General features: G+C 38.1%; 1 protein-coding gene across 6 annotated transcripts in view; it reads right to left on the bottom strand.

The window, feature by feature from the left end:
- Positions 1-12115, bottom strand: part of STK3 (serine/threonine kinase 3) — a 124906-nt gene that overhangs the window by 111177 nt on the left and 1614 nt on the right. For all 6 annotated transcript variants that reach the window (XM_062627336.1, XM_062627340.1, XM_062627337.1 and 3 more), the window contains exons 2-4: positions 5724-5804; positions 5137-5265; positions 4206-4320 (exon numbers count right to left, since the gene is read on the bottom strand). In XM_062627336.1, coding sequence (XP_062483320.1) covers positions 4206-4320; positions 5137-5265; positions 5724-5804 — 325 coding nt within the window. The remainder of the gene's footprint in view (positions 1-4205; positions 4321-5136; positions 5266-5723; positions 5805-12115) is intronic.

Below are 12115 nucleotides of genomic sequence, written 5' to 3'. Positions count from 1 at the left end.
CTGCTACTTCTCAGCTTCAAAAAGTTACAGAAATCGGTGGATGTCCTTTATGACACCATCTTCAAAAACAGCAGGAAAAATAAACCGAGGAATTACAGTCTGGCCATCTTATCCTCAGACCCCTAAACATCAGACTCTGAACAGTAACACAGCTGACTAGCCCATTTATTCAAGGGTTACCAACAAAACACGGTCAGTATATCCAGGATGGACTTGTCCATTGCCACAATTTCTGGATACCAAGATCAGTTAAACAAGTTAGCCAGCACAGAAGGAATTTCAGGCTTTGTGTATGGATTGGCTGGCTATTAGTTAATCCATATGGTTCAGCTGAGGATGTTATACTGGGATAGATGCTACTTAAACAAAAACAGAAGCGTCATTAGGTCTTAGACAGCCAATTTACAGCTGCAAAACACATGCACTTTAGTGCAGCAAAGGCCAAACTGTGAAATTACTGAGAAACATGACTGCTTAAAGCTACAAAATAACAATCTTATGAGCAAAGTCCTTTTAGCTCAGAGCAGGAACAAAGGGCTGCCCTGGACCCCCATGGTAGCATATAGAGAAAGCAAAACCAGAAGGACATTCAAACACAGCATCTAGAGATTCAGATACACTATTCATTTGAATTACCAGAGTTTAAACTCATGGAAAAAAAAAAAAAAAGTAATGAGCTAAGAACACATAAGAGATGATAATAAGAATACATGAGGCAATGTATATAAATTATAATGTAATTGATAAATAAATTGGTATGTAAAGGAAGTCACAGTTTAGATATAAGATGCAGGACCTCTGAACCCAGACAGCATGCCACTTGTACAGCAGCACATTGCTACACTCATCACTTACACTACTACCCCAAATAAGGTTTTGTCTGATAAACCCACTGCACAGCCACTATGTGCTATGCTACAGTCACTGAATTTGGCCCTGGAATAAGGATTAGAATAACCCAGATAATCCAGTAGGTGAGCAAGTACACCCTAAATTATCAGTAGAGGCAGAGTCACTGGTGTGTGAACACTCTCCCATGTTAACACCAGCCAGTAGGACCTAAAGTACTGCTTCACACTGTAATTATCTCAACCTATTGCAAGCTGTCACTGGAAAAGTCAGTCTCATTCCTTCTTTTCCTTCTCTTTCCCTACTGCTCATTCCTAATGTCCCTCTTGCATCAGATCAAGCCACTGTGCTGCCATAAGTCCCAAATTATCCCACAAGTGCGTGGGGAGATTGAACTAGAGAGGAAAAAGTATTCCCATGAGATAGATCACCAGTCTTACCCAAGATCACCCTGTGGCCACACACAATCACTGCATCTGAGGCATGGAAAAGGAAGAAACTCATCAGCCAGGTTGGAGGATAACAGCAGAACTGCCCTTTCTGGTTGTAATACCACAGTTTGACTGTATATTTATCTCCCAAATCAGGCTCTGAGAAAAGCAAACAAAACTAGACAAACAGCTTTGTCGCCTTGGACTGATTAACACCACACTTCAGATGAGCTAACAGGCACTATAAGCTTGCTCTAGTGCTGCTGATCTGCCTGGCACACTAGAAGGCTTCAAGGCAGAATTCCAGGGGTTGATCTAACTTCAAAGTAGTAGCCTGGGCATCTTGGACAAGAACCGGCTCCTGTCAAGCTGAAAACCTCTCTATATGAATAGGCTCCAAACAGTCTGTTAAATAAAAACAACTATTTTTGAATTCTACTTCTGTCATTTTTTGTCCATTAAAGTCCAGTGTTGCTCACCTTCCAAACAAAACTTTTGAAGAAGATGGGGAACCACAGATATCAGAAAAGATGACCAGCAAATTCTTAGCAATAAGCAATAAGGGCAAATGCACAGTGATGTTTCCTCCCCAAATAAGAGGAGACATCCAGCTTTTCCTATGACTTATTTTGATACGATCATAGAATTATTTAGGTTGGAAAAGGCCTTTAAGATCCTCGATTCCAAATTATGATCTCAATGACCCCTGCATTAAAGTAAGAGTTCCTACTTCCGACTCTCTCCTCCTCAGTTTCTTTTTCTTACATACAGAGAAGCAGAAAATCAACTTCTTATTGGCCCAGACAAGCCACAGTCTTCATTTGACAACTTAGGAAAATTAAGGAACACATAACCCCGTGTGTCTAGGCCTAATCAATAAACATTCTGACAAAGTAAGAATCTCCCTCCCAACTTCCAAGTGAGGGTATTTCTTTTTTTTTTCTTGTGGAAAGTACAGTGAAATCACTTCTTATTTCCTTTATGTGTGTATGTGTGTATATATATATATATTTAAGATCACTAACAAAATGCTGAATTACTTTAAGCAGCCTCATTCCCGTAACACAGTCACAAACTTGCCATCACACAGCAGTCTTGGTGATTAGATCACTATTCCACAAAGAGCAAGAGAAATCAAACAGGTCAAAAGCCTCTGCCGCAATCTCCCAAAACTTGCAAGACATACACATGGCAAAATAAGAAATGGAGGAGTTTGCTTTGCAATGTTTTATGTTTTCTGTGAGGGTGGTGAGGCACTGGAATGGGTTGCCCAAGGAAGCTGTGAATGCCCCATCCCTGGAGTTGTTCAAGGCCAGGTTGAACAGAGCCTTGGGTGACATGGTTTAGTGTGAGCTGTCCCTGTCCATGGAAGGGGGGTTGGAACTAGATGATCTTAAGTTCCTTTCCAACCCTAACTATTCTATGATTCTGTGTTTGTTCGGGATTTTTTGTTACATGCACGAGAACACACCCTATCCTAAGCCAAAATGAAAGTTCTATCTAGCTTGGCAGCCTGTCCAAATGTAAGTACATGTCAAGTAAACAGTGGTAGCTGTCTGCTTCACCCTCCTAGAGATCTGAAGCATATGCATTTCCTGCTGCAGCCGCTAAATATTTGTGTTCAGCCACAGTGATTTTTTCCTTGTCTTACTCAATTGCCTTTTGAAAATAAACTTGTAGCAACTAATAAGATCTTCTATAACTATACAGTGGATCTCATCATCATGTGTAGAGAAAAAATATTTGCTTTGGATCTGCTAACTCTTGTTTTCTAATAAACAGTAAGATATAGCCATATTTTAACTCACTTCTTTAATGGTACTCATGGTTTTTAAAACCTTCCACCTCATCTCTCCCTCCAGGTACCTCTTCTCAACAAAGAAGTACCATAATCCATTTAGTATCTCCTTCTAGACAAGTATTCTTAACTTCTGGCAGCCCCATTACCTTTCTCTAATTTTCATAGTTGTGTTTCATCCTTGATATTGTCGTAATCTTTGGCAACCAGTTTACTTGCTCAATTACCTCTAAACATTACGCTGAAGTGCTTGAGAACCTGTATATAAAGACTTTGCCTCCCCCACGAAGCCAAACATACCTCTTCACATTTACTTATGTTTATTTTCTCAGTCAGACACTCAGTACCACAAAACCTTTCAAGCTTTTCCCTGTTTTTACTACCAGGAATATAATCTCTCTCATCAGTATTTCTACCCTCTTGTCCAAGCATGATAGGTAGCAGAGACCCATGTAGTATTCTCAGAAATGAACATTTACTCACACCCTCTTTTTTATATTTAAACCAACTAGCCACTTATGACAGAAGTCCATATTTACTCCACCACAGGTGTATTCCTTGAAAAGCCTCCAACATCAGATTCTGTCCTTTCTGTACAAAGCACACCCAGACCAATTTTACATTATTGCTGTTGTATGCCTGTTTAGACTCTTCCATACAACCCTTCTTTTGGTTCCCTCTCACATTCCTTAACTGATATCCCTTCTCATTCCTCAAGAAATAACCAATTACTTCCCATGCTCCCTAATTACTGAGAGACAGCAAGACAATTCTATGCTTGTTTCCAAACCATGCATGTACTAAATGGCCTGCTTGACACACTGTGAGGTGGAAGGGTAGTGGGGAGAAGCCACCAGAAGTTTTGCCTTGCACAGAACTGTAGTTTTCAAGAAACTTAAAGGATCATTATATTTTAAAATGCATTTGCCTCTGCTGCTGATTGCTCCACAGAAGAATGGACAGATAGTCAGCAACCGCATGAGCTTGTTTCCTAAGGCACACATATACTCCTTGGCATCAGCCAAGATCTTGTAACTGTGACTTTTATTCCAGCTTCTTGTCTTAATTCAGTTTAATTTTAGTAAGTGTCTTATTTTTTTTTAAAATGAATAAAAAAAAAAACTCACCGTTTTATTACGAAGTCTAATGATGTCCGAAACAGAGCCAGCTCCACAATATTCCATAACAATCCACAGATCTGTGTTCTTGAAATAGCTGCCATAGTACTTGACAACATAGGGACTAAATTGGGAAAAAAAGTTTGCTAAATAGATGAATTCTTAGTAGGGAAAAGGAAAAAAAAAAACAAACAAACAAACAAAAAAAAAACACAAAACCACCAACAAAAAATACCTCCACAAGTGTTGTTAAAAATTACAGTTCAGCAAACTTCAAAGTTACAGCCAACACCTTAAAAGATTATCCTAAAAAATACACAAAGAAGAAACTGATATCTCCACAAAATAGAGGAAATGCAAAGTAATTTCTCCATCCTTGCAGACATTTGACATTAAGGCTTCCATTCCTACAATACTAGCAGTCATGGGATGACTGTTTTGTGAACAAGTGCAAGGTACAGTCCTTCTTCAGAACTATTACAAGATTGTTCACTTTTTAAAAGGTCTGTTTCTGCATGAAAAAGGCAAGTGATAGAACTATATTTTGGAAGTTAACCATTCATTGTGTGCCAGAAACATCTTTATCTATCTTCTGAAACAGGCAATTCTGAATTCACAAGGCCCAGGACATTTACCAGAAATATTAACCTTACGGCTTGCTGGTACAAGTTAACTGAAGCAAGCATGGAGAATTCTAAGCAGAGGCAAGTACTTATGCTTTCAACAGTTTCTGTTATGTAGACTATTTGTACATCCTTAAATCCAAGCTAAGGATAGCAGGAAGTCCACAAAGAGGTTCCTTTAAGTAAGCTGTCCAACACAGGCTGTTTTAATTTTCCACATAAAAACCTTTGCATCTACATATATTTCAGCTCTATTCACAAGTACAAACACATTTTCACATAGACTCTTAGAAAGGGAATAGAACTGTCATACCTACCTGTCACATTGTTGCATTATAGAGATTTCTTTAATTATTTCTTGAAGATCTGACTCCACAGGGACCTGTTTAATTGCTACAACTTGTCCAGATTCTTTGTGTATTGCTTTAAACACACTACCATAAGACCTACAAATAAAAGAGGGTTTGTTGGTTTTTTTATACAAGATAAACTGCCACTCATGTCCTTTATGCAGAAACTCTAAAAGTCACAGACGCATATCTAAAAGTCAAGGACACATATTCACGCAGAAGTTTGAGGGGTTTTTCAGGCTGCAAAAAATTTGGTTCTACAGGGACCTCAGGAAAGACATGCCTCTGAAGAATGAGTCTTTATCAAGGGGTAGTGTATCTAACTCCAGGCACAAGCACCTTTGCTGTGTTAATAAAGAAGCGACATCTAAAAATACATAAATATCTAAGGAGATGCATGGAAGTCTACTGATACGTGCATTTGCTTTATCATTAAAACTTGTCTAGAAAAGCATTCCTTAGGACAATCACTCTCTCTGTAACTTAATATTCCAATACATGCTTTATATGCTGTTTCCCTCTGATTCCATCCCCTTATAAATAGCTGCACTTACCCTTCACCAAGTTTCTCCAGAACATCAAAGACTTCTTCAGGCTGCTTAGTTAAACTATCCTCACTTAGCTTTTTCAGTTTGCTAAAAGAAAGAAAAAAGTTACTTGTTTGTTTAGTTGGGGAGTAGATCAAGCAAATTTTCATATAAGTGCGCAGACAAGGAAAAAGAAAGTATAAAGAAAAACATACTCCAATGAAAATAAAATGCCTAATTAAAGTGCAGCAATAAAACTTAAATCAACCATCACATAAGATGGAGAAAGTTATGACAATTTTTGTCATTACGACTTTCCCACTGGCTTGCTCAATAAAGCAGCATGTTCACATCCAACTCATTGTCCAAACCACTTCCTTTGCTAAAGCAGAAACAGCCACAGAATACAATAAAGCTCACCTTTCATCAAAAAGCAACCAGCATGAACACAAATGCTCATTACTGTCTAGAGTATGCCATGTTGTTATCTAGGATAAAGTAGAAAATCAGTCCTTCACCCACATGAAGTATCTACTCTAAACTGCACCACTCATGAGCCAGTGAATTACAAGAAGTTAAAAGCAGGAACCAGACAGTCAATATGACTCTGGAAGCATATGGTAACACTTCACCTTTACAGGTGACAGCAGAACACTGAATCTATGGGTGAGCTGGGGCACCCTCTCTTGCGTCTTTGTGAATGCACATAGGGACAGGTGCAACAAAATCTCCAGTTACATTACACCACCACATTTTGTCCTCCAATTCTCTCTCACACATCTCTAATCACTCAATATCACCCTACAATTTCTCCCTCCACCTTCAACCCACTCCTACCACTATCCTTTGTCTTTCACAAGCAGACCTAGCCCTCCTCCAGCCTCCAGCATTCCCATACATCCAGCCACCCCAGACTCCTGGCAGATCTCAGAACATAACTTGGCTGTAAGCTTGCAATAGGGCTGACAATGAACATTGCACAGGAAAATACAACCACGCATGCACTGCAGGGCAGCTGGGTGGCTGCAACATGTAAATCCTTCACCCTCAAAATTACAGGGAATTTTGCTGCAAGACTGAAATAACAAGTTAACTCTAAATGATATCCAAGGGTACTATTAAAGTAGAAGATGAGCTGAAGAATAGTTGGTGCTGTAGTGTTATATATAGACAATGTATTCCATATGCAGGAGGGAAAAAATAATAAAAAAGAAAACAGAGAAGAAAAGAAAAAAAAAACAACTTTGAAGCACAGCAGAATATGAGAACTTATGGAAAATATGTAGGGGAAGAGAAGAGGGCATGGACAGAAAAGACTGAGAAATCGTAACACTGGAAGAACATTGTTTAAAAGAAACTCCTTTATATTAAGAGATGTAATTCTGTGATATACAGAACTAATACAAATTCAAGTGAAAAGACTGATGAAGGAATTCCTGGGTCAGAAGAGACTCGCTACTGCCAATCATCTAAGTAAAGACAAAAATTTAAAGTAATTGTATAAGCATATAGGTCATATTAATTGGTATTAAACAAGATGTGGGGAGAGAGCTACACATTTATATATCAAACACTTCCACAAATGTAGCAATTACATGAATACAAAAAACATCCACAAGCATTAAGAAAAGGTGCATAAACTCCTCTAAAACCATGCAGTTTGCCACAGCAAACAGGCAAGAAGCTGGCAAGCATGCGTGTTTAAGGGAGAATAAAAATCTCCACAGCAAATCAAAGGCACAACTCATGAATACGAAAAGCAGCACAAAATACAAATGAGAGCAGCTAAATAAAGTCTGCAAAAGCAGACTACAAATTAAACACAGGAACACACAGCAACTCTGCTTTCCTTTTTGCCCTCTCTCTGTTTGTTAGAGACTAAGAGGCAGAAAGATAGTGTCATGGTTTAACAGGACAGACAGAACTTACATCTCGCAGGGAAATAAGATCAAAACTCATGTCGTTACCAAATAACATATTATCAAGAGTACTTAACAGGCAACCTGGAGACCAAAAAAATAAGCATTCTGTAGTTTTAAAACTATTTTCATATTATCCAACTCTGACAAACATGTTATGAGACCAAATAACACTTAACACTAAATACTAAACCTATTCAAAGGCAGAAAAACAGGTCAACCTCAAGAATTTCATCATCAAATAGACCGCTCAAAGTGAATTCCTTTACAGATATATTGTAAGAGTGAAATGCTAGGCCAGATGCTCAAATGACAGCATTAACAACAGTTCTTTGTACCACAGAAAGATCCTAATGGCTTAAACTGTTTAATGATTTCTATTTCTAGAAGTTTAACAGAATTCCCAGCTCTTTTAACTACAGAAGAAAACGTGATGCACTGTTCTGCAAAGGCTGCAATAAAGAATGCATTTACAAAAACTTTGTAAGAAGCAAGAAAGAGGAAGATAATTGTGGTAACTGGCTGAAAAGCACTAAGTGTAATACAAGATGACTAGAAATATTATCTTATTGGTTAAAAATAAGCGACTAAAACTTGGGACACAGAAACACATCTAAGACTTCAGAATCAGCTTTGTTATCAGGAGTTGAGTGTGTGTGTGCCTTACTATCCACACCTTGAAAACACGCAGGGCAAGTCATACAGAACCAAACATTTCAGCAGGATCACTGCTTTTTTTTTAAAGACAAAATGTTCTACATGGGAAATTAATACTATGAGCACCCAGCAAAATACCTATCTGCTGAGGCATGACTAGAAATACAGGGGGGCAGGGGGAGGCACAACTGAAAAAACAAAGGGCTCAAGAACAATCAGAGAGAAAGAAAGCATCTCATTCTTCTTCCTCATGGGTCCTCTACTTTCACAACATAAGTGTTTAAAACAGAATAAGCAAATTGGTAAATTCAGGCACTGTTTTATTCTAGCCACAGGATAAAAGTACCATACACACACACACACACACGTGTGTGTGTGAATGTCTGTGAGAAAGTCTAAAGATATGCATAGAAGACAAGTATAAAATCTTGCTAGAAAGTGATTTGGCATTTTTCCTCTAGAAAAATCATTAGGCAGTGACTATGGGCTACTTCAGTAGTCTTCCAAAAGTAAAGCTGTACCTGAAAGCAGGAAGACTAACAAAACTACAATTCTGGGACAAGAGTTGGCAAAAGGATATTCTTGTTCCAAGCAGGTTTAACTTTCTGCATAACACCTAGTGTCTTAAATAAGAGCAACAAATCCTAACAGAGAATTTTACTTTTATAAATCCAGTTGATAGGAGAAAACATTCATATTTAGCATGACCAGAATCTCATACATCATGAGTACATTAGCAAAACTCCACATAACTAAATGCAGAAACACCTGGAAACCATGAGAAGCAGACAAGACTACCAACCCTAGCATAAAGATCAGAAAAAATCTGAACTAGGACCCAAAAGAGATATTCCACACAAACTATAGAAAGAAAAGCAAAGTATGAGTTTAGTTCCTAAGTTATTACATATAGATTTTACAAAATAAACTGGTGATGTGCTATAGAGGTACGCATAAAAAATACCCTGAAAACTAACAAAGGAAAATAAAGCTGGGCTGAAGAACGTAACTCCATCGATTACTGTCATGAGTTACAGAAAACTGGACAGTTGCTCCATGAAACACCAATATAGGTGGTCCGTCTTTCAGAAGAACTAGCACACTGACACATTTTAAAAGAATGGCTGGGATCAATTATACTGATATTAAAAGAGAAGGTAGCAAGAGAAATCACTACAGTCATCAGAAACAGAGGTGGCACGTGATAGCCTTGAGATATTTACACTGCTTTATATCATTCACACACATAAAAGCAACTGTAAGACAGTTTACATTATTGTATTGAGCATTTACACCAAGTTTTCTATCAATAAAACCCAAACTTACAATTTTGTCCCATCATTTTCAGGAGGAATTTCACAATTGCAATCCACGTGCCCTGGCATGTTCATTGACATTACAAACATCTTTCACAGACTATTTTAAAAAACAAGTTTGTCCCTTCACACAAAATTTAAAAAAAAATGTATTTCAGTGAAAATTAAACTGCCCGAGTTTAAATAAAGGACCTCAAAAGCCTCAATTCACATGCTCCATGCTTGTTGAGCAGCCTTTTATTTGGCAGCAACAAACAGAAGATGGGCAAGAGAGAGCTGGGCTTGTTCAGCCTGGAGGAAAGAAAGCTCTGGGGAGACCTTAGAGCAGCTTCCAGTACATAAACAGAGCCTACAAGAAACCTGGAGAGAGACTTATTAGAAGGACATGTAGTGATAGAACAAGGGAGAATGGCTTTAAACTGACAGAAGGGAGATTTAGATATCACGAAGAAATTCTTGACTATGAGGATGGTGAGACACTGGCACAGGTTGCTCAGAGAAGCTGTGGCTGCCCCACCCCTGGCAGTGCTCAAGGCCAGGTTGGAGGGGGCTTAGAGCAACCTAATCTGGCAGGTGTCCCCTATGGCAAAGGGGTGGAACTGGATGATCCTTAAAGGTCCCTTCTAACCCTAAACATTCTATGATTAAAACCTAAGTATTTGACAGAACTGCATCTCTAGCTACTTTTCTTTACCCTTGCATGCAACCTAGGTCCTCATATGTGAGTATGCAAACACATACAGGAAAAAAAAATGCAACGATAACACAGGAAAGTTACAAGACTCGAGGCAAATTTTGTAACTGGAGTATTTCAAGAATGAATGTCCTTTTTAGTGAAGGAAAGAAGTACAAAGCACATCTGAAGCACTCTGAATTTCTAACTAAAAAAAACACTATGTGAACTACTGCACAAGTTGTTCAGTATAAAATCAGAACTACTGAATTATTTTTAAAGTAAAAAACTTTATTCTGAAAAGGACTCCTCTTTAAAAGTCTTTGGTTACTGCTGCAGTACCTCAGTCAAATAATAAAAGTTAGTGATTTTGACAGCATCCCCGTCACTTGGCCACCATCACTGCTACTTTCTGAAGAGCTGTTTTAACAATTTACACAACACACCATGTTGTGTGCTCCTTTACAGAGAAGAGGGGAACATAAGTGCCCTATAGCTGTAAAGGAACACTGGGTTTCTAGGACATCAGTGTAGCTTTTGAAGTGTTAATATGAAATTCTTGCTACCTCTGAACTTGCCGTACAGATACAGTAACTGCTCCTGTAGACAACAGGCACCAAAGTAAAGAAGTCTAGTGCTAGTATCTATTTTGCCAAGTAAATCCAGCGTGGCCATTCCAAGCCACTACTGCATCCAAGGCAGACAACAAAAAATGCTGCCCATAAAAAATAATCCATACTCCTTCCAGACTTGCAGAAAAAGGAGATGGCCTAGCAGAATACCTGGGAATAAAAAAAAAAAAAAAAAAAAAAAAAGGGAAATCAGAAAATTGTAAAAAATAATCTAACAGATAAAGGGGATATATATACACATTTATGAAAAAACTTAGTTCAAATCTTCTTATGAAAAACTAAGTTCAGATCTTCTTCCCTACTGAAGAAACAAATCCCTTAAGTTCTCATCACAAATTTCCACAAATAAGCGTCAAAAAACACAGGAAGTCTAATAATATGCCAGAGTTTAAAAGTTCCCTCATCAGCTTTCTAGCTCTTCCTGACCGAATCTAAGTATTTCAGCAGCTCCTCACTTTCAATTAGGCCAGACACATCATAATAAAGTTAGAGCAAACCCCAGATCTTAAAAAAAAAAAGTCTGGTAGGTTATGCTAACTTCAACTTTGATTTTCAATCCTTCAATACCACCATATCCCAAGCTTTGCCCTGATCCAGGTAACACTGATTACTCCTCAGACATTCCTATTTCTTTTCCTAAACTCTTGCTAGTGCCTGTCCCACTTCCTTTATTTGAAACGTGCAGCAACATCAGCCTGAAACTACAGTGTACTAGGCCTGCTCCTCCTCACCCCATTGCCTGCTAAAAACCACTCTGCAAAATCACAAAACAATTACTGGTCAAAGTTTTCAGTAGTAGATATTGTTTCACTGCCTGCTAAAGACACTCCACATAGCAACTACTAATCAATTCCTGGTCAAAGTTTTCAAGTAGTAGATAGTGTTACTTGATGTATTATTGGAGGAGAAAACAGAAGTTCAAGACTGCATTCTTCTCAAGTCCTGTCATCCTGCAGGAAGCCGTTTTAAAGAAATTTAAATGTAGAATGTAAATGTTTTAAAATAGAATGTAAAACTTATTATCTTCTACCACCAATTTAGACTGTGCAGTCCGTAGATTCTTCATTAACGGGAAATAAAATAGTTGGAGTGCTAAGACAGAAAGTATATATGTAAACTGTGAAACTCCATTCTGTGTACCACATACTACATTCTATGTAGAATATAGCTACCTCCAAGGAAGGCCTGTTCCAATTTAAATATTACATTTAATGCAATTACA

Source organism: Pezoporus occidentalis, unplaced genomic scaffold, assembly GCF_034315485.1.
Source record: "Pezoporus occidentalis ecotype Australia unplaced genomic scaffold, CSIRO_AGI_Poc_V1 ctg3, whole genome shotgun sequence".
NCBI classification, from domain to species: Eukaryota; Metazoa; Chordata; class Aves; order Psittaciformes; family Psittacidae; genus Pezoporus; species Pezoporus occidentalis.
Note: the sequence above shows the minus strand (reverse complement) of the source record. Positions and strands in the feature narration are given on the sequence as shown.